Genomic DNA, 23,759 nt, shown 5'->3' on the forward strand with positions numbered 1-23,759 from the left:
ATTTTCTAGTCAAGGCTTTATAAGCAAGGTCAGAGGGAACAAATACTACAATAAAAAACATGCAAGACATCAGCAGAAGAACCCAGTCATGATCCTCAGAAGCCATGAAAGAAGGGGTTGTTTGTGCAATTAATGGGCCCAGAATAACATCCTTCACGTCCATCAATGGAAGTAGCATTTACAGTGCTTAAACATAAAGACTTAAGATGACAAACAGGAAACCATGGGAAATAAAGGGCACTAACTGCACGCATGAAGAGACAGCACTCTACGATGCAAAAGAAGTTTCAGTTTTGCTACCAGAGACCCACTGCAGCATTGCCTGGATGCTTGGAGCTGTGCAGCAAATGCCAAGCTGTGAGCTGCAGCCAGGGAACACATAATTAATGTGATTAGGAGCACACAGAGCTAGCATGCTCTGCTGACTGAAAAGCCCAGTAGCATAATTACTGTTTTCTGTACTAGCTCTATGTCTGAACAAATCTCAAAGCCTGGTTAGTTTTAGACTGCTGTGTAAACGTCAATAAAAATCCCAGAAGTGCCAGTTCATCAGCATTCTCAGCACAGAAATGGTGAAAATATCACTGCATTTCCATGCTGTTAACATCAGGCAAAGAAGTCTCCATTCTTCAGTCTAACCTTAGAGTTTGTAATAAGGTAACATCTCCCCCAAGTGAATGCTTATTATGAAAGCTAATTAATTGCTTTCCAGTAATGAGAAGTCTTTGGTGTTCAAAGAAAGCAAAATTCACTACACAGGAATTAAACAGTGTTTATTGAAACAAAGCTTCCCCCCACTTAAAGACCTGTTTCTGATTAACATCATTACAAATAAAACCAAAGAAACTCAACATACAGACATACAAAGTATGTATAGGCAGGAAATGTGAGCTAAAAAAAAAAAAAAAAAAAAAAAAAAAGAAAATCAGTCAAAAATCCATAGCATTAATTGAAGAAAAACTAAAGCAATGCTTTGTAGTTGCCTAGATTTCCCTGGGGGATGGAGAGTCAATGCTTATCTGCCTTCCTCAGAAGAGACAATTTTGATTAATATCAGACCCATCTGACTCAGCCTATTAAACCCTGAAGGAAGGATATTCTTCAGATACAAGAGATATGTCTTTGATTAATAATTCTACCATATTGCCATTCCGAGCATTAACAAATGCATGGTACCTGTGAAAAGAGAAAGCCTTTGAGTTCTATGGAAAGGAACTAGCTTACACTAATAGACCTGTTCTCCTTCATCCAGATCTGAAAGTTGTATGACAATCTTCCTCCTGCCCTCTGCTGAACAAGTCGAAGTGTCAAGGTTGCCACTACTTTCTTGCAAAGAAGACACAACGGTTAGATAATTCAGCTTTACATATTGTAAGAAAGCAAAGTTACTTCAGACATTCTGAATGGTTGGTCTAAAGACCCTGGCAATCTGTCTAGAGATTCCTCTTCAGAGCTGTCACAGCTTAATAGATCACAACAGGCTACAAGATCATGGCCATTAAGAGTGCACTCTGACCTACCAAGTGCATATCTTCAGAGAAATGCATTAAATCGCTTAGCCCACTACACTGCACTACCATGCACGGTGTAACTAATGCCAAATTGTCACACACAGAGTGGGGAAAAAGTCAGTGTAATATCAACTATTGAGCTTTTCCTGGAAGCTCTAGCTTTACTCAGTCAGCAGCAGCCTCCTCACCACAGCTGAGCATTTCTCCTGATGCTGGCGATCAGTCTCTTGCTGTACTCTCTGTAGTTCACAGGTTTGACATCCAGTGCTGTAGCTTTGATACGAGACTCATCCTGTGAAAGAGAAAAACGGCATGGAAAAGAACTCTAAGAACTCCAGGCATTTGGTTCTAACCTCCTTCTACCCCAGTAACATACTGCTCTTGGTACCAGGGTTAGCTGGGAGAGCTCCTACGTTGTTTTCATTCAAAACAAGGCAGGTTTGATGAACCTGAGAGGGAGCAGTGTTGATGACAGTGGATCCCTCCTTCAGTGCTCAAGACTGACAGTACTTGCTGTGAGCAAGTATCTTTGGAAACTTCTCCCCACGAAGAGGAGGAAGCCACCTCCAACGAAGACAAGTCAACCTACAAAAGCCACGTGCTGCATTATTTGCCTTTTGGGGGGGGTACTTACATTGTAAGTCTCCAGTTTCACTCGGATCCTGAACTCATACGTGTTGAAGTTTGCATTTTGGAACACTTCTTCAAAGGCCTGCTCGTTCTGTGAGAAGGACAAAGACAGATATCAGCTGCAGACACTCCAGGCTTCCGACAGTGCCATGAACTTTCAGAACAGCTCCTCTTTTGCTGAGGTTGGCAAAACAGTGGAACTAACTGGATCATGGAGACAGAGCTGAATCTTCCATCACATTTTAGATGCCAAAAACATAACTTAAAGAAAAAGTGAAGTTCAAGGTGAAGGCTTTTTAGCTCCCTAAGCAAAATTACTCATAGTTGCACCAAACCTGCAACCAAATGTACAGAATGAAAACACAATAAACTTACACAAGATCCTCTCATGGTGCTCAACTGGCCCATTCTGATGTTCTGCTGTGACCACAAACACTGACAGAGTTAATTATTTCCTCATTAATTGTCTCATTAGGCATTCTGTTTCTCTGCTTCTCCATCAAGGCTCTATCTATCCTTCACATGCTGACATGGACCTATTTAAGTGAATGTTCTATTAAAAAAAAAAAAAAGTGGATGCATGTTCCAAACATGCTTTTATAACCATTAGAAGATCCATATTTATAACATAAGCTGCTTCTAATTACCATATGAACACCAAACATCACCATTTATAACAGACAATTTGTCAAAACAGGAGAAGAAAAGCAGACAAGTTGTGGAGACTGTGGAAAAAAAAGTTTATTTTGATGAAAATTAGTTGTAAAAAACCTTTGCTGACATTCCACAACAATTCTGCAGCCCCACGATGATACAGGCAAGTAATTATTTATGTATTTATCTACCAGATGCACTTGACTTCATCAGTCACTCCAGCAGCAGATAGAGCATCTGATCTGGAGCTGAACCCACCTCAGTTTTACTCCTATTCCAAGTGTTACATCTGCTGTTTTTAAATGCACTCAGCACTATTTTACACTACACAGTGATTCTCCGAAGGCTTAGAAAAACACAACAAATGAAGGTGAACAGGAGTAGCCAGTTTCACAGCCTGCAGAATTCAGGCATATCCTTCCTGAATATTAAAAACCCCTTCTTCTGACCATTGTATGGATTAGAGGAGAAGAAAACTCGCTTAATAAAGCATTTGGCTTCTGTTTCCAGCTCTGCCACAAACGATGCTAACCATTAGTGAGTGGAAAATGCCGTTAGCATACCAGTCACTGCTACCGTACATTACCTCCTTTGGTAACAAGCACAGTGGAGAAGCAGATGAAAAACCTTCCATGCATATCTATGCTTAGCATGGTCACTGCCTGTGCGTGGACTCAATATATACTGTGAGCAGTGGAAAGACTCCCACCAACTTCAGAGAGTACTGCATCAGGTCTTCAGAGAAAAACCACTAAGAAAAGCTCACTGAAAACGCATCAAGTACCATTTTTAAAGGCTCATAAAAGTGTCAAATCAAAACCAATTTCTCTTGGAACACAAAGCATTCCTGCTCGAGAGCTCATTCCATATTATGTTCCATTTTCTACCCTCAGCCATTTCCATTAGGCAGCTCTTCAAAAGACATTACATGTTTGTACTGTTACATAGGATCCGCTGTCTCTCCTTCCCCACCCAGTTTTCTTCAGCATTAAAGGTGACTAAGAAATTTTGTTTGAACTCTAGCAGAGATTCAGCACGAGTGAAGTAAGAAAATATTGACAAGTTAAGAATGTCTGAGAATGGAAATGCAGAAGCACAAGCACATCTAATTAGAATGCCACAGCAATACAGCTTCCTTCAGAACAGAGGTGTCCAGCCTTCATAATGTCACAAAACCTGAGCATCCCAGAGCCACAAGCTTTGTACCATTACCTTAGGCAGCCAAAGTGCAGGAATGTCCAAAACCCATTCTTGTATATATACTAGTGAACAACTAGCCCTGCTTTTCAGATACAATGAGGTCTTTAACAGCATCTCAGGACAAGCAGGACAACAGCCTCACCAATTCCTTCTGCTTCCCTTGCCTCCCACAGCCAAGCAACGGGTTAACCAACAAACTGGTATATCTATGAAGTCCCAGCATGATCCAGCCTGGGAGTATATCAATGCTCATATGCAATTCAAGAACTTATTCTGCTTTCTATACCATCATTTAAAAACCAAAATGAAACCACACAGATTTTATATAGCAGACAACTACAAGAAAAAAAAACTCAGGAAAAGATTTAGGCTGCAAGAAAGGAAAATGCAGCAGAGAAGCACACAGTGACAAAGGGAAGAAAATACTGTATGTTACCGTTTAATGATTTACAACCTTAAGAACTGTTCTAATCTGTCAAAGAAAGATCACTTGAGCATCTCTGCCAATGACCTATTTTAGAAGTCATCGTTTTCACATGACCCACAAAGTTTCTGGTGGTATTTCAGGGAAAAGAGCCTTCAACAGTGGGCTAAAATGTATTAGTTCAAAAAGCTTCCTGCCTACTTACAAAAGATACATACAAAGTGTTCTGGAACTTTTCGGTTTTGTAAACAATTTTTTGGAACACATTAGGGATAACGTTGCTAACATTCAGGGCTAAAACAATTTTTTTTTGCAGATTCTTCCAATCTAGGTACAATGATAATACAGCCTGTCCTTTCTACTGGAGTTGAACATGTGTCAAAGCTGTCAGCCCTCTAAAGGCTGTAGGACTCAGTTGTCTCTCGAGGTCCAGGTGATAAGGACAAGCTGATCTCTAGCTTTTCACAGCCAAAAGAGCTCAGAGGTAGACAGACTGACTGTGGGAGCAAACTATGGGGGAAACCAAGCAAATCTCTGTTCTCCAGGCAGATGGCCCATGGAAAATAATCCTGAGGAGAGTAAACAAGTCCCTGCCAAGAACTATGGATTAGGGAGAAGCACCGATTTGTGAATTTGTAAAAGATACTGAAGTCCAACATCTGGAGAACAACCCTAGGCTGGCAGGCCCTGAGCTGGCCTATCACCCAGAGAATGGGCAACATCAAATTCTCACCAAATGAAGCAGAACATCCCTTTCTTTCATAGGGCACTCTTTTAAATAGTGCTGTTAATTTCCACAGCAACTACATCAACATAACCCACTGCCTTTGCCACCCCTGCTGACTTAGGAGTGCTGTATGTGCAGACACAGGGATGAGATCATGCTCGTTGATGAATCAGTACTGGTGTACATAGAATCATACCATAGAATCACAGACTGGTTTGGGTTGAAGGGACCTTAAAGCTCATCCAGTTCCAACCCCTTGCCATGGGCAGGGACACTTTCCACTAGAGCAGGTTGCTCCAAGCTCCATCCAGCCTGGCCTTGAACACTGCCAGGGATGGGGCAGCCACAGCTTCTCTGGGCACAAGAACACTTCCTTACCAAGAGGATCAAAGCAAGCAAGAAATGTGTGAACATAGTTCAACTTCAAGAGATTCACTAAAAGTGCAATAAGCTCATTGACTGACCTTTTCCTTCAGTTCTCCCAGGAAAGCTGCATTTTGCCCAAGAATGAATTCTGCTGCCTCTTGGAAACAAGTCACCCACTGATACTCCAGACAGTCTGCAATGGTCACCTAAAAAACAACCAAACCCAAAAGGTTATTTTACCCAATTGCCTATTCCTCAAGGAAGACAGTACAGAAGAGAAATTCATTTCATAGCTATAGAGAGTTTTAGATTTCCAGTAACCACCGGAGCCCTGTGTACTGTAGGTACTTTCCATCGCTGAGGGGGGAAGGCACTGACTTTATACCTTCTGTTTTAAAGCTCCATAGAATGTCACAGTAACAACTCAAGTTAATATTGACAGTACATTGTGTCACAAGAAAAGGCCAACATCACCACAATGGTACATACTGATGGGATATTCAGCTCTGTTCTGCTGTCACAGATGAGCTGTGAGCAAGAACAAGTAGCCCATAACAGTCACTTTCAAGGGGAACATCAGTGATGCTACAAACTGCATTTACTTTGTATTTACCTGAGTACTTAAGCATAACATACTATGTTATGGGGAAACTATTAAAACATTCAAGGACAAAACAGAGCAGTAAAAAGATCAAGTACCTGCCTCAACATGCGTTTCCTGGCTGCTTTGACTATTAGGAATGGGAAAATAGGAGACACACTGTTCTGATTGTACCCTCAGTATCCTCTTTATATTCTACAAGAATGATTCTGCTATGTCAAGTAGTTCTGTGTTCCTAGAAGTTATCCACTAGCAATTATTCCAAAGCAGTTTGTGTTTTAGTGAGGCTGCAGGGATAGTTCCCTTCTCTCTACATGCCCACCTGGCACAGCGCTTCTAAGAAGCAGCTACAACTCTAACTTCTAATGTAAACCAGAACAAGGTTCAATGCTTATGGTATAAGTGGGCATCACAATAATGATCCCCAGACAACTTTGGGAAGCAGGTTCCATTAAAACGTGAGACAGAACAATACCTACCAAAAAAAAGAATGTACTAAATATAGGTAGCAGCTGTAAAAGTGCAATTACTGCTCTCCAGAAATGCCATTTACTTCAGTTTATCTTCACTACTGAAGAGGCGTAGGCCATCTGTACTCTGCACTGCATAGTACACTTGGAAACCAGAAGCAACCGAGCTAGCATCAACTTTTTGGCAAAGCAAAAAGCTTTTAATTGGAGTACTAGGAAAACAAACTGCTAATCAGCTCAATGAAACATCCCTCACTCAGGTACAGCACACAAGCCATTTCAATATCCTCGAACCCACAGGCACCACAGCACTCCAACACCTTATTGTCTGGGATGATTTCTGTTCGGATTGTACAAGGAAAAGGAGCAAGAAACACACTCTCCCTCTAATCCATCTACTCACCAGGAGCATCATGCGGTACTTGAAGTTGGGGAACTCACTGTCACACTTTTCACAACGATATAGTCCATTTTGTTGGTCTATCACTTTCTTATTGCAATCCTGAGAGGGACATGCCTGGTACATACAGTTCTCCTTGCGCAGATGTACGACTGTGCCCACACAGCTAAAATAATCCGCCTAGGAGAGTGAGTGTGCAAATTAGCCTCAAAATAATCAATGTTTTCCAATTCCGAATTAACTACAAAGCAAGGCACTCCGTACTTGGGATATTTAGGATTAGAAAGCTTAACAGCTCTGGATTATTGGGAAACTGGAAAGCAAGCCCTCTGTCGCAATAATTGTCAGGCTTCCATTATGTTAACTAAAGCCCCTACAGCAAGATGATTTTGTGTTTCCATCGCAGGGAACTCCAATTGCTGGGTTTTCTTTAGATAAAGCATATTTGCTTCGCCATTGTGTCTGTTCAAATCTCCACTTCTTCACAGGATTAAGATTCTCTGCTTTCCTATGCTGCTTTTGGGAGCCAATACAAAACCCAGAAAGGCTCCTGTGTTGTATTACAGATAAGCATTTGATTAAACTATAGCCTTCAGAACAAAATACCCACTCTCCATACTAAAATAATCATCCTAATGGTTTAAGGCCACAGTCAAATCTTTCAACAGATAAACAGAGGTTGCTTAAGAAGAACAGAAAAGAGCTGAATTACAGGTAAAGTTTTTTTTCCTTAGATAGAATCATAGAATGGTTTGGGTTGGAAAGGACCTTAAGATCATCCAGTTCCAACCGCCTACCATGGGCAGGGATGCCTCACACTAGACCCAAGGCTCTGTCCAACCTGGCCTTGAACACTGCCAGGGATGGAGCATTTACCACTTCTTTGGGCAACCTGTGCCAGCGCCTCAGCACCCTCACAGTAAAGAACTTCTTCCTTATATCTAACCTGAACTTCCCCTGTTTCAGTTTGAACCCGTTACCTCTTGTTCTATCACTAGAATCCCCGACGAAGAAGTTCTTGCGTATCCCAAACAGATAAGCATTTAAGCTTTGGGGGAAATATAAATAAAATTAATTAAAAATCAGTCAAAAAGCAGTATAAGCCTAGAACTTACTGGTCTGGAATGCCAGAGACCTGGTTTTATTCCTAGCTTTTCTATTGACCAAGCGTGCACCCTTGAAAACCACTTCCTCCTAATGTACCTGTTTCTACTAGAACACTCTGTGCTATTTATAGGAACATCTCTGGGGCAAACTCCTCCTTCCCCCACTTATACAAGGCTGAGAAATCTCTTGCAAACACAGTATCGTGTTGCAACAGCAGCAACAAGCCTGAATTTATTTGAAAAAGAAAAAAGTATATTTATTAGCAGAAATTCTGAGAATAAGTACATACTGCTAAACAATTGGACTACTTCATGCAGGCGTTCTGCTTATTGAAGTCTAGCCTTTTATTTTCTCCCCAATCCACAAGGCTTGCACTCAGTGGCCATGCTTTACCTTATCTCCTTGGCCCAAGTTCTCAGCTTTGGCTTCATACAAAGTTTTCCAATTGGTATTTGCTCCAGGTGCTGGCCCACCCCTCACATCAGAGATTGAAGTACATTCCAGAAGCTGCCCCTCCGAGTCGAACCTGGAACCACAAAGATGCACTTCTATTTTCAGACAGCAGTCCATCCAGACTTCTCAAAAGCTCACATTTAGTTTCATGTACTTAATACATGAGGGATTTTTTTTATCAATGATTGCAAAGGAAACTATTACAGTAATTTGTGTCTATTGCAAACAAAAATAGCATTTCAGAGTAAGTTAATAGTCTGACTTAATTAGCGCAGTATTTTATAAACCCACAAAAGGAGGGCAAGCTTTGTTCTATATAACTGCAATTTGTTTGCCAGCTAGTGGTCAAACCACGCACTGCACGCTCCTTAAAGGAAGCCAGATAACAAGATTTAAGGGCATCAAGATATTTCCATAATTAAAATTAAATTACACGCTACCATTATCTTCACAGCAGCTTCGAAAGGAAAAGCAAACAGCATTGAAAAGATTATGCTCCCTCTGTTCAAGCAAGAAAAGGACAGCTTTTCAGCAAGAGGTTGTGCTGCCATCCTGTTGTGGTGGGATTCTTCTGTGATCTAAGTAATACACCAATGAGACTCACAAAAATTAACTTAATTAAAGTGTGACAGTAATAGCGAAGACCCACAATCAATTTTATCTTCAACCAATATCGGAGAGCCACAGCTCAATGACGAATGGAGGATGCCATTCTATTTTACCCATGTTTGGGTGATATAACTAGAACCTGAAAACCCAGGATTCACGAATGTGATGCTGTCAGCACTCAACACTACTCGTACACATGCCACATGTCACCACATTAGCAGCTTTAGCAGATACTTTAGCAACTACCTACAGCAGAAGCTATAAACCACCAAGAAATCACTTTGTTTTCCTGACAACAATAAAAAAAAATGTTAGTTTGCTATCTGAAAAATATCTGATAAGGAATATACACTGAAAGAAGGGAACATAACACCTCCAGTCCATACAGAGCATGTATCAGATTCCACACCATGGGAAAAGCCTGAGAAGAAAATATCGTTATCTCAGATCATGCCTCAGAAAGTGGAGCTGGTCAAGTCTGATTTCATGCTGCCTTCCAAGGCTTTGGGTTAGCATGCACTTCTCCTATTTCAATTTTGCAAGGTCTGTCATGGAATTACAAGTTTTTGAATTGAACATCTTAAGGAAGACAGCCTTTCAGGCTCCAGTGCTTTCAAGGAAGAGAAGTGTCTATAACCTTGGAACCCCTCCCCTTTGCTACCTTTCTTCAGTACTATACAGACTACTCGGACACAGAGAAACAGTAAAACAAATACTCCACAGCAGGCTGGAATGAAACAACATAAACACACAGTCATACCATCCTCGGAGCTTAAAAGCCTCTGGGGTATCAGGGTTGACGACAACTGTACTTGAGGACAGGACAGACAGGCTTCTACCACCAAAATCAGAGACTCTGGCTCCTTTGATGGCTATCACAGGTTGTCTAGAACCATCAAACTGTTCAGCCTGCGTGTGTGAAAAAACAGAACACATTAGTAGTGTGCTACAGTGAAGGTACTGAACTTGTGGTCATAACTCACAGAGCATGACAAGAGATCAAATCTGAAGCAAACTATCTTGCTGTATTTAGAAGATAAGGTATCACTGGGAGTTTAAAGCAGCTAACAACTAAAGCTGCAATCGTAACATTTCCTGGGGAACCACAGAATCCTTAAGTCACTCTGCCAGATGGGGAAAAAAAAGGGATTGGTTCCCTCCATTAGGAGGACTTTAGAAAGGGGAACGGGTTATGGGAATGGAGGTTTCTCCAAACAGGAGGAATTATTTGGTCAGGTTAGACCCTTCGGGAGGTGAAACAACTCACTTGGCTTGACTGAGCCAGTCATGTCTATTCTACTACGACTGAAAAAGCAGAAGTGCAGGTGTGCTGACCAAACACTTTCTCCTTACTCTCCATTTTCTGTTTTTAATCTCATAAAGCCGCTTTAATGCTGTTCAATTGCCATCAGTTTGTTATTTGAGGAGTCTGACACTAACAAAGAACTTCTTGGCATGAGAGAGGTTTTGAAAGGTATAGATTTTCTGGACCCCACGCCACTTAGCAAGCAAGGGGAGGGTCATGTGCTTAAAGACTGCAAACAAGCTGGAGTTAGCAGCAGCATTCAATGTATCCGTGAGATGGAAAAAACACAAAACATATCCCAGCATTTAGGGCAATGACTGTTACAAAGGAGATATAGATTCTTAACATTGACTATGCCAGCTGCAAGCCATACGTCACTTTCCCTCAATGCTTCTTGTTTTATCTACCCTACAAGCAAGCAAAGAGATTTAACTGTGTAAAATGCAGACTCTGATCTCTGCTGGAAGAGTTATGGCAGGAATTGATCACCAGTAGCCTCTCCTTTAACAACCTTCTTCAACCTCAAAAGTTGGTGATATTGAACTTCAGTTTACTTCATTTATATCAGCAGATGGTTAACAGTGTTTAGCTATCTCCAGGATCGGCGCACTTGATCATTTAGCCATAAAGCATCACTGTCAAGCTGGCAGGATCATTCCCATTTTATAGACTGGAACATAAATCCCTAAGTATCCACAACACCGGTGGAAAACAAAGTAGCCTGTTAACAGGACAAAGCAGCGTGTTTACTGCAACTACTCAAACTTTAAATTCTAAGGCTCTGATGCTTTAAACTAATCTGAGATACAGCTTCTCAACCCCTTAGTTAAGCAGCAATTTATGCAGGGTAACATGTATCCCCACCCTATCAATAAAATTCATCTCAAACGAGACCACTGTAGCCACCAGGCTTTTCCATAATCAAACTGCAACTCCTATCATTTCTTAAACCAGAAACCTGTTATCTTAAGTCTTTTGGTTTGAGACATAATGTCTGCAGTTGTTCAGAACGCATTAGTCAGATCACGTCAGCAGTTTGTCAGAGAAAGGTTAAGAACATCACACCTGAATGAAACCAGACAGTCTTTCACCTTCTCTCTGCCCCAATCCTTAAGCACCCAGGAGTCTGTCTCAGTGCTATGTCCATCTCACATGACAACAGCACACTTGTTTCCTCACCCTACATAGAGACCTTTGCTTAAGAACAGGTAAGAGTGAACATACCTCGTTTCCCCATAGTGTAGCTGTCACCAGCTTCCCTGATGTATCCATCAGATGCACGTTCCTCTTTGATACCTCCCTATTGTTAGATTTCACTGTAATTTTAGTGACATCTTCATAGCTCTTACAAATTCCAATTACATCTGAAAAACAGTTACAATTGAGTTAGAGTTACCCAAGGGTCACAAATGGGGAACACAAGATCACAAGAAAAGAATTCAAACCTACTGTCAGATTTCTGCCTTGTATCCTAGCTCCCTATTCAAATCAAATCTGATATGGAAATTAAGCATATTATGGTAGGAATGCTCCACTACAGAACTCTTCAGTGCTTTAATTTTGTTGATGAATTCATTAAGATATTCATGAATGCAAGCCTCACCACATTAGCAAGATCAAGGCATTGTACTATGTCTTCCCATCACATTCTGCCAAAGGATTTCAGCCCTGATCCTGTAACACACACTCTTACTGTTAAAACACAAGTCTCTCGGGCAAGAGGTTTCAAAGTGACTGTGACACAACTGTAAAGCAACTGCCTGGTGCCTCCACTGTAGCCCCATGGCTGCGATGTGCAATTTAAACTTAAGTCTGCATGTTTGGGTGGGTAAGAGCTAAAAGCATCCCTTTTGCACGCCTGAAATATATCCTATTTTTAATATTACAGATCTACCTTTAATATTGCTAGCTGAATGCCTCTGAATCACAGGCATCTTGTGCCTGAGAAACCTGAGAACCCTCGCCCCCACCCCAGCCTCTGATTTTTCCGGAGTACTCTGCCCAACGAATGACAGAAAAACAAACCTCCAATACTTCACAAAGCAAGCCAAAACAGTCATGCAACTTGGACTTGGATGCAACGAATCATGCCAAAATCACTACAGAGATAATTAGATAGTGAAAGAAAGCAAGACCACAGAAGGTATGAAATGCACACGTGCTGAGCAAGGACATTTTTCTCTCAGCCCTTTTCTGTGCAAAACAATAATCATAGTACAATAAACAAGTTAAACAAATAACAATCAGTTACTGTCTCTCGTTTGAAGCATGACGGTTTGAAGAAAAACCATCATATATATTGTTAGCAGAAGAGGGCAAAGGCATCTTAACAGGAAGGCTGCACAAGGTATTTTTAATGGCAACCACCACTGGCTAGCTTCATTTAAGAGATCACGACACTCAAAGCATTGTATGCTCGCTACCTCCCCAGCATTCAGGACACAAAAGTAAAACTTCAAAGCTTTAAAGCTTGCAGTTTTGCTACTTAGACTGACCAACAATTGAGTCTTTGGGTGTGTTCTCCAAGTCAGAGATGGATACAAACTCAAACTGAACAGATGGAAGATGCTGGGCATCATCACAGGGCACAACTGAAGTCTCATTAGTGAATGTAATCTCATAGTCATTCTTAACAGCTGTATATTGCTTGTTAGCAGTCTTCAAATTGCCTTTGGTAAAATAATATACCTACAGGAGAAAGCAATGAAACAGAGGATATTATCAGAAGTCAGAGAGAGAAAATAGATTGTGTTCACCTTTAAAAATCCTCTCTCTTTTCTAGCTCATGTCAGTCTGTGAAAGCACAATGCTACCATACCTTGTTCAATTCAATGAGCGGAAAGAACTTGTCTGCTTGATCATTGAATGCAGTAGCTCTAATCTCACCCTGCAGGAAAATAGGAGAGCTGGTCAGAACTGAAATTCAGCATGAAAAAAAACCTAAAAAGAAATCTTTGCAATGTTAAGTGGCATCAGTTCTACAAGACACAACGTGGTCTGCCAGGCTAGCTCCAGGCATGTGAGAAACAAACAACATTCTCCTCACATTTGTAGTTACAGATGAAACAACATGTTCTACACCTGACCATCAAATCTCATTTTCAAGTCTCATTAGTATATCTGGAGCTTCAGAATGAAATGCAGAAGGGCTACATATATATACACCTCTGAAGAGGTACTCATAAACCTGGCATTGATTGCCATTACACGCAAAGAGAAAATTCAAATAGATCACACGGCTCCACCAGTTAGCCCACAGTATATTGTGCTATCTCCCACTCACACATGATATGTCAAGTCTTTAAGTAAGAATTAATAACAATTATAAAATCACTGGATATAAATATTGGGTTGGGTTCTTTCTTTTTACATCTGAATACAGACAGTGTGCAGAGAAAACAAATAGCTGATGGCAACATGTTACATTATTAACCTCGCATTTTATACTAAACATAATCTAGCAGAATCTTGTTTGTTTTCATGACAGGAGGCTGTAATTTGATAAGAGGTTTGACAAACTGCAAGCTTAGTTAGATTAACCAGATACCATTCCCCAAACAAACCACAGATGAAATTTCCTAGTATTACAATAATTTGTACTCTGATTTCCTCATGGAAATGAAAGCTTATAATAACTCAGAGGCAATGCTCCTCTCACTCCTTGTTTTGTAAGGTGTACCTAAGCAAGGATGAAACCTCACTCTCAATCCACAGGAAACCACCACAAACCTCAATATTAGGCTGTCAGTTCCCATAAACAACTATATCTTGAAGCTGCAAAAATTCAGTCACAGACGATAGATTTTGATGAAAAATAATCAGTAACACCAGACATTTAAGACTCAATTCTGGGTAAAACTGGGTCGTTGATGCTCAATTAATGAACACAGAAACACAAGCTTCAGTTGTAATAAAACGCACCATTTCCTACAATACACTTTATTTCCCCTAGTCTGTTTTTATGAAGGGCTCATCAGCATCTGGCATACATTATCTTTTTCCTCAACATATGACACTTACGCTTTCATCAACTAGCTCTATAGAAAAGAGCTTTCCTTCACCACGGGAGTTGCTCCAAGTGCGGATCTGGCCTTTTTGGGTAACACGAGCACAGATGGTCCACCTGAAATCATGCAAGAAATCAGTGTTCTGTGTATTTTTTCTTATATTAAGAACAGATTGAATTGACAAACCTTTAGAACCGGAATGTCACTTTTAAAAAGCCAGAATCTTCCCACTGCATCTCGGCAACTCTACCTGCTTCTCATCTGCTTTCTATTTTAATGGCCTAAACCACTAAAGGTAGAAAGTTGTAGAGAAAGCAACAAAGCCAGCCATAAAGCATCTCATATGATAATAGTGGCAAACAATCCTTCTGCACAGAAGCAGGTCTCAAATCTTTGACTCTTCTAGGGCACATTTCTCAGACAGCAGTTTGCCTGTTCTGAAAAGCCATGCTAGAACTCAAGAGCTCAATTATAGGATTCGCATTTAACTCGGGTAATCAAATCAGTTTGCATAACTTAAAAATGTCATTCACGACATAATTACATCCTCATGCTTTTCAACAGAACAGTAGCCGAAGTGAATAGCTTACTGAGCTGTTTTGTCATTAAGTTACCAAAAAGGTTGCTTTAGGAAAAAAGAGAAGTCAATGATTTTCAACTAAAATATTAAAAACCTGTGAAGCTCAGCAGGGTAACTTCACCAAGACAATGCAAAGGCAAACTTTAGATTGTCAGAACGTTGATGAAATTAATCCCCCCTTCATCAAAACACAACAAAACCCCCCACCAAACAAGGAACAAAATCCAAACCAAAGCCCATACAGCTGTGGAGGGATTTTTCTTCTGTTTCTCTGGGTGGTTTTGCTGTTATTGTTGGTTTCATTTGTTTGAAGTTAACCAATAAAGTCAAAAAGAACTCCAAGAATGATTTGACAGAGAGTCATACATGAGAAAGCAAAAAGAAGCTATTGTTCCTTCATGCCTGTGACATTGAGTAATACCTGGCACACCACAATAACTCACTTCGATTGGTACGGGTTCAGGCTGGCAATCGGCACTACTTTGGCCTGTGATCCTCCCGGTGTCTTCACTGAGCTGAGAGCACTTGCTTTACCAAACTGGTTTGAGGGAGGGTGGTACTTTGGAGCAGCAGGACCTTTCAAAAACCACAGCAAAGCACAAAGAATTTCAGCCTTGCAGACAAAAGCCAAGTGAAAACCAACTCATGGTGCAAGGTGAGGCAGAACTTCTCTCTCCACGCTATGGGGAGCCGCACAGAAGACTTGACGCTGGGTAGGCACCTAAAGCTCCATTCGTTGTGCTACATGGGTACCACAGCATGGCTAAAAGTTGATTGAATCATTTCTACTCTTGGTCACAGGTATTTTCTGGACACTCTCAGACCTTTAGAGCACTTACACTGGAAGTGGGGATGTGTCCAGAGTCAATCACTTAAACCGTGTTTAAGAGGGAAACAACTAGTTAGTAGTAAATCACCTAAAATATGGCACATCAAGCTTTAGATCTACACCATTTAAGGGACCAACTAAGGAATAGTACTCCACTGCCAAATAATCAAATAATTTCCTGACACAAAGCAATACTGCTAATTCTAAACTGAATCTTGTCAATGTATAAGCATAGAACTCTTACAATCAGCTTTAAGTACAGGAAGGAAGAGCTTGTTTTCTGCTGCAGTAAGCAAGCGTCAAAATTCAACTATTTAAAATACTTCTTAAACACATGGATAAAGAATACAGACAAGTCAAAGCAGTACCAAGAGCTAGGACTAACATTTTCTTTGCTTTAAAGAAAGTCTACAAGCTAACATTTAAATTGACTGCCCTTTTCGGTACCTCACTATTTAGAGTCTTGATCAAAACCCCCTGTATTTATAGATAAACTATCAAATAATTTCAGTCCTGTATCACCTAAACTCATCATCTCAGCAACAGTAATACATCTGCTGCCCAGCTCCACACTGCAGCCTGCTTGGGTGTCCATAGAGCACTGTTTCAAGAATGCAGAATTCCATCATCAGACTAGATGTTCAGTTTACACTGCTCCATCAGTTTTTTTCCCCTTGGGAAAGAAGAAAGAAGTGGAACAGATTTTCCCCGTTTTTAAGAATTTATTATTAAATCCAAGTGTACAGTAGCCTCTTGAGAGAATTCATCTTGTCAAGCTATGGGTTAGTGTTTAATGAAGTGTTTCTTGTGCAACACCGTTACAGAAACATTCTTTTCCTAATTTAAACTACAGTTTTGCACCACATAAATGGGAAGCAGAATCCCTGCCCCCGATTGCTCTTACCTGCCACTGACAAATTGCCATTTGGTTGCTGTGGTTTGCTGGGTGCTGGGTTTGCCGCTGGAGCTGAAGAACGTTGCTGCCCTTGCCCTGTAATCAAATAGAGAGACCATAGAGTACAGCAGGGAGCAGAGTAATTAAAACTACCTTTAAACCTTGGTAGGAAATAAGATTTGCATGAAGAAAAGTTCATTTAAAACACAGAACACATGCTAAAATTCAGGTGTTCTAGACACAGCAGCAGCAAGCTATTTGTTGAACCATATTACTATGGAGAAATTTCAGTCAGATCTCTTTCCTCAAGCAACTGCTTTCTACTTTGAAAGAACTCAGGGTTGACACTTATTTAAAAGGACAGCAGTGAAGTAATCTTGACAACTTCTCAGTGGTGATAGGCTTCCAATGCTCTGACAGGTAGTTTCTGCTACTACCTAACAGCTAAGATAAGAAAAACTGTAGGAGAATTCCCTCTTGAAACTCAGAAATGGTCAAAATCCACTGGGGAAAGTCAAACCTGAAGCTCACATAAGACAAAGAAAACACCTGCTATATTTTATTGCCAAAATATGAAGATATTTAATGTGGGTGTGATGGAGTCATCATTTCAGCATTCATCAGAGTCCCTCTTGGGACACAGCAGTCTATTGCATAGGGAGAAAAGTGATGGCATAGTAAGTACATATTGTTCAATTTTTCAGATTCCAGGACTTTCACTTGCCTTATCCTGGTGATAAATTACACGAGAAAGAGCAGAGTGACTTATCTAGAGAAACAGTACATTAGAAGACTAATCTACCTTTCAAAAATTTAAATTCCTTCACAGAATACTTGTCCTATCCTATTTTGCCTCCAGATGAGAAAATGTCCAACCATATCCCATCTTTTTGGAGGCAACTAATGCTTAAGCCATTGGTTTGCAGGAAGTCCTAGGCCTGAGCAGGCAAAACCCCCCTGCTTTGGGATGCAAGGAAGATGGTCAGAGAAAGTGGACAAAGAAGGTCAAGACCAAGCCGTAAGCAACATGAGGAACAAAAGCAGAGAATCCCATACAGAAGGGCAAGAAAGGATGGCACAGAAGGAAGGAGGAGCAACATAGGGAGACCCTGCTGTAGCATCACCTGATGTTGGCTAGTCTATAGAGGTAATCCTCTGCTTACGTTTAATCCAGAACAAGGTCCTTGCACTAAACCCAGTCTGCTCCTCTAAGTTGCCGCAGTAGAGTCACATCGGTGAGCTGGTGACAGCAATCTCCCTGGCAACAGTGACGTCAAACAGCAATGTGTATTTACTGCAGAATCCACTAGATGGAGAAACCAGATTTCACCCTCCTCAGGTATGGGGAGGACCCAGGCAGGGTCAGTGCTCATCACCCTAAACTCACCTTGTGTAAGAGGAGAAGAAAGGGGAAAAACCCAACAAAACACAGTGAGAGAAAAATGCCTGGTCAGGGAAAGGATACTGAAGAAGAAGGATGTGCCTATGAAACAGCAAGAGATTTCCCTGCTACTTTTGTTCCAAGTGTTTTTTCCCCCTAGGATTTAAAAATAAACCAAACACCAAAAACTAAACCAAAGACCACTACATACATTAGAACCTTTGCGTGTTATGAAACACACATTCACATTTCGAGGGCTGCCTACCCATAGCTGGTGTTTCTCAACAGATTAAGAATATATTAACACATTTCTGCATGTGTTCAAATACAGAAGTAGCAGAAATATCTCTCCAGTTTTCTCACTTGTAGAGTTTAAGGACTCAAACTATGATTTTTGGTGGCTGGTGGCCTACAGATCACTTGAGGTGCTCAGAAAAGTGACTCCTCTGCCTGGTTTTCACTGTTAGTTTTTATTACCAGAAGCTGAAAACAACACTTGAAATACCAAATGACATTTCTGCTCCATATCCTGGGTTAGTCAAACCCAAGACCTTCAGTTAAAGCCAGTCACACAGCCCACTCGCATTTAATAGCTGAAGAACAATCATCCTCTGCTTCCAATAATTTGTTGCCAGGAGGTACTGCTACAGAGCCATGGTGACAGAAAACCAGTCCCAGAAATGAGCAGCAGGATGGAGGGGGAGAAAGGAGGAAAGAAAACACACTTTGAAAGCATGTACACCAAAAGACAATGGTGGGAAGGGCAAGAAGAGAGTTCAAGTGAACATGTAAGTATACAAACATTTCAACATTGAAAGATGACAGAAGTTAAACATAAGTAGCAAGTAATTGTCATAGTAAGAAGGAAGTCCAGCACCAGAGTAATTTGAATGAGATTAATGGCAGTAATAACATTACCATCTAGCTTCCAACAAGAAGAAAACCTGCTCAATCTTCATTTTCAATACTATTATGAAATGCTGCCTGAAAAGGGGTTTTTTTATGATATGTATTAGGAAGATTGTGTCTCCAGTTTCCTTGTTAGGCAGATTAACCACCTACTGCTCAAGTGGAAAGTGGCCAAAAGCCAGCTTCTCACTCCCCGGGGTCCTACTGGGGTATTAAAGTCTAGGAAAGAATATTCCTTAATCCTAGATCTAGCAACTTGACATCTGCATTTCAAGTGAGACCAAAAGTAGGATTTTTAAAATACCTCAACTTTTTTCCATGAAAACCACAAAGTGCTTTTAGAGACTCATTGTGCTTTAGCTGAGGGTTTCTCAGCAGCACAATCTCTCAATATACAGAGGAACTTTAAGAATCTGCAACTTGAAATACACCTCTCCCATTTCATCAAGGCCTCCATGACAAATCAAAAAGCCCTGCAGAGCAGAAGCATGTTAAGCACGCTTCATCTAAACTATTACTGTCCTCTGCAACTGAAACTTTAGTATCAAATAAAATGATATGAGGGCTGCAGAATAAAGTTAGTTAAAATGAAATGCACAACACTTCAAATCCAGCATCTCTTATCTACTGCAACTCCACGCTTACAACGATCATAGACCCATAACATCTCCAAAAGTGTTGATCTGAAAATGTCATCGCCGAGTACTTTTGTAAACCCACACAAAGAACACAACTTTGATCAAAGTCATGGTAATTTTACCAAAATTTAGAGTCTTAAAGGTATATTTTCAGCTCAGTTCTGTAACATAGCACATTCCCAGGCGTTTCTAAGCAACAATATAACTGAAAAACACTATAGTTCACAAGCTCTTGTATCACACAAGCAAAGGAAATGGGAGAAAGGCACAAAACAGTCTGCTCCACAGCTATTCTGAAAATCTTGGTCTCTACAGCAACTGTGGGATTAAACCATAAAATCCGAGATGTCAACACATTTTTTAAACAGCAATTAGCTAAGTAACTATCAAAGGAACAAAGGATTCTTTTAGGCTCATTTAACAAACGCCCCTCTAATTCCCTAGGAAAAAAGAAAAGTTAATAAAGAAAGATGTCTCTGCCTTCACAACTAAGTCTAATATCTACCTCTATTAGTAAAGGAGCTTTTTAACCAGAATAGCAGTGTACCTACCACTGCTGTCTGTCCAAAATATCCTACAGCAAATTTTTGCCACTGGTGCGTGGTCCCTAAGTAATAAAAAGATATTAATTCACTTCCACTGGGGTGGGATTAAGAAGAGCTATTTGCTATTAAATTTCAGCAATTATCTGTATATACATCAATGACAGAGCTGTTCAAATATATTCTTTTAAGTGCTTATTATCCTCTCTTTTCAAGACTAGAACTTGAAGAACAGAACCTTCTTTTGAATGTATCTCAGGGGAAGGGGATATATATATCTCAATTCAAACAAATGCTTGCCTGAGAACTGTAAGCTCAGCACACGAAATGAAGAACACAGTTATTTATGTAACATAATTCACCCAAAAGATTCAGGGCAGCACCCAGTGCACCATGGTTTTCCAGGTGGCAGGGTGGGAATGGGTGCTTAGGGGAGTTTGGGCTGTATGCTGGCTGTGTTTTCATACCAGCCTCTCCTCCATGTACTTCAAGCAATCTAAGTTTTAGTGCTTCCTGAACCCAACATTCATGCAGAGGATGTATTGTTATGTTTAACAGCCTTTAATGGATTTTTCTTTCATGTCTAATTGCTTTTTGAACCTGTGCCAACTTTTGGCAGCTACCTCAACAAGTTCCATAATTTAACTCTGCAGTTTAGGGGATGCAGTACAGCCTTTGTTTTAAAACCACTACCTGACAACAGCAGAACTCAAGAGCATCAAATGAATGTCGAAAAGAAAGAGAGATTCATCATTCTTTATTCATCCCCTCCACACTGTCTTATACTTTTATAGATCATTATTACATCTTCCTCCTGCTGTTTTCTTTCCTGACAGAAGAAATTATAATCTATTTGATTACTCATTATGAGGAGACATAGAATAGCTGCTACATACTTACTGGAACTCTAGGTAGAGACCATTAGCACAGGATAAAAGCCTGTCGATGTTATCATAGGGTATAGATACTTCTCCATACCACGTAGAGACTGAAGCTTCAGCCATGGTGCAGAGTTTATTAAAGTATGAATAAAATCCATTTTGTGTTATACATATAGAAAGGATTTCAAGCTCTGGACATCTCTGTTGCAGGCATAAGAAAGCTGTACATGTCTGACTGCTGCTTTTTAAGTGAAAGAAACAGCCAGTTGAAAGCTATCATAACAGACAGTCTGTTCAGAAAGGTATTTGTTTACAGAGGACACTCACCTTCATTATACGGCACTGGGTTGCCAATATTGCCACCAACCTTATCAGCAGTTTTCAGAACATTTAAATCCATCAGGATAACCACTCTCCTACAAAAACAGAATAGACAGCAATAAAGACTTCCCTCTGCAAGTCTATCGGACTCTGAATATCCTTTGCAGCAGGTAAGAGAACCAACCATTAGGGGCTGGTCCTTTGGATAAGGAATCTGGAAGACAAAAGCTCTGTCAAGTTAGTCCTCTCCTGAAAATGAATTCAGTCCGTATTCTCCTAGACACATACACAGTCCAGGGCCAGGTTGGACAGAGCTTTGAGCAACCTGCTCCAGTGGAACGTGACCCTGCCCATGGCAGGGGGTTGGAACTGGATGAACTTTAAAGTCCCTTCCAACCCAAACAATCGTGTGGTTGTCTGTAAGTTTTCCTACAATCACTTCCTCAGATCCCTTCTTGTTTTGTAGTGTCCTACCTCCCTTTCCTCAAATTTTCCTAGAAGACAGACCAGATTCCACAACTTTTAGGCTACAAGAAATTTTCACTGTTTCTTTTCCACAGCAGATAATTTTAAGTGAATTTTAATAAAACTGTGTACAATTTGGAGTATTCCAACTGAACTTTACATTACTAAACCACTGTACTACACATATCTGAACCCACTGCAGCCACACTCTGCTTAACTTCTGCTATCGCTTGTGCTGTGCACTTTCCCTCCTGCACCCTAAAGGCTGAGTATTTTCATCATCATTTGATAATCCCAATCAAAAGCATTTAGCATTTACAGAAAGTACAGGTGCCTTTCTGTAGGACTGTACTTAAACGAAATAGATATACCTTCCATCTTTCAGGCTGTTGACAATGAACCTGTTAACCTGGCAAATACATTGTGCTGATAAGCGTTCCTCTTCCACCAGAGAGTTCAGCTGTGTTGCCAACATGAATGCTGCAGAAATAGAAGGAAAACATGGAAACAATTAACACATTCCAGCCTTAAAAACGGGCTGCCATGGCTGGCTATAACTTTTCCAGACAGTTTAGTGTTAGATCTACAACTTGCTCCGCTACTTAACACACAGAAAACAGTGCAATCGCTGACAAGTCACCAAAACCAAAGATAATCTATATTGTATTTGTTTTCCCAAACTTCAGAGTACAGTAATAGCTAGAATGATATCAAGTCAGAGAATATTAAGCTAAATTACTTTAAAGCTGTTATAAAAACACATAAAGATTTCTGTATTTTCATTATATTTTTGTGAGCTTAAAGCTCATAATGAAAGTCCCAGAAGAGAAGGGCTTTGTCTAAATGTTAAAATGCAGTTGCACACTTCAGAGTCTCTGGTTCCCATAGAAGCCACATTCTCCTCCAATTCTCATTTCACTTTGCACCTAGACATTAGGCCAGGAACTTTAGTATCCTTGGTATCTCCACACTTACAAAGCTCTCAGTGTAGTTTTCATACTTACAGGAGAGTGTGTTCACCCCATCACTCATCAGCACTCGGTAACGCGGTGGCCCGTTTCCTGTAGCAATAGCCCGTGTATTCTATGGGGAAAAAAACAGATTATTGATTCTTATTTGTTCAGAAACCCTTCAAAAACACAAAGCGATTAGCAAGCAACCTTTTATTCAGCTTAGTTTTGATTTTTTAAGCACCGATATCAACAGCATAGCCGAAGTCATGCAAAACAAAGTTAAAAGTATATCAGTCTTGCTTGGCTCCTCTGACAAGGAAGTTTGGCTGCACTCAGAAGTCTACAAGGAATCACCACGAAGGGACTGGACAAGAGGCAATGGAGTGTACTTACAATGACTTGTAGCACAGGCTTGGAGACGTTCTCCCCCTGCATTATGGCCTGGAGAAGAGAAAAGGAGACCCTCAGAAAGGTGCCACCGCCTTGCTCAGAAGCACTTCAGACCCATAGATGAGGAGAGAATGCTTTGGAACGGCCACAGACACGGGAAGTGCCGTCCCCGCTGGACCCAACCAGCTCCAACCCTGCCTCCCGGGGCCAGGCCCCGCTCCGGGCCTGGTTTCCTCCCTCAGGACCGGGCCGGGCCCGTTCTCCCCAGGGCCAGGCTTGACCCCACACGTCTTCACCCATCGCAGACCCAAGCCCGCCCCATCGCGGCCCCATCGCGGCCCCATCGCAGCCCCTCACCGCGATGGCGCCCTCGCTCAGCCGCACGCTCATGGTGCTGCGTTCCCCTCCGCGCTCCGCCGCTGCCGCCAAATCCTCCCGCCGCCCGCAGCTGGCCCTCCTCCTTCCGGCGCGCGATTACGTCAACGCCCTACGTGACCCAGACGAGGGCAA

The 23,759-nt window shown here is 41.1% G+C and overlaps 1 protein-coding gene across 1 annotated transcript; it reads right to left on the reverse strand.

The window, feature by feature from the left end:
- Positions 1-752: 752 nt before the first annotated feature.
- On the reverse strand, positions 753-23,728 carry RPA1 (replication protein A1). Its single transcript, XM_030472357.1, has 17 exons — positions 23,607-23,728; positions 23,253-23,300; positions 22,911-22,989; positions 22,278-22,386; positions 21,448-21,536; positions 16,779-16,865; positions 15,489-15,621; positions 14,479-14,581; positions 13,277-13,345; positions 12,954-13,146; positions 11,683-11,822; positions 9,913-10,061; positions 8,484-8,616; positions 6,987-7,163; positions 5,611-5,718; positions 2,146-2,232; positions 753-1,803 (listed from the first exon to the last, which is right to left on the reverse strand). Exons 1-17 carry the CDS (start codon positions 23,637-23,639, stop codon positions 1,696-1,698), a joined length of 1,845 nt encoding a protein of 614 aa, XP_030328217.1. The 5' UTR covers positions 23,640-23,728; the 3' UTR covers positions 753-1,695.
- Between the last annotated feature and the right edge of the window lie 31 nt (positions 23,729-23,759).

Source organism: Strigops habroptila (assembly GCF_004027225.2).
Source record: "Strigops habroptila isolate Jane chromosome 13 unlocalized genomic scaffold, bStrHab1.2.pri S16, whole genome shotgun sequence".
In the NCBI taxonomy this organism is placed as follows: domain Eukaryota; kingdom Metazoa; phylum Chordata; class Aves; order Psittaciformes; family Psittacidae; genus Strigops; species Strigops habroptila.

What these genes read in the sequence shown, in the direction of transcription:
- RPA1 (XM_030472357.1), bottom strand. Translation starts at nt 23,639, where the DNA reads ATGAGCGTGCGGCTGAGCGAGGGCGCCATCGCG. An exon ending in CGCTCATTGAATTGAACAAG is followed by an intron (nt 13,147 to 13,276) that starts GTATGGTAGCAT and finishes TTTCTCCTGTAG; the next exon opens with GTATATTATTTTACCAAAGG. An exon ending in TGAAACTGGAGACTTACAAT is followed by an intron (nt 1,804 to 2,145) that starts GTAAGTACCCCC and finishes TCTCTTTCACAG; the next exon opens with GATGAGTCTCGTATCAAAGC.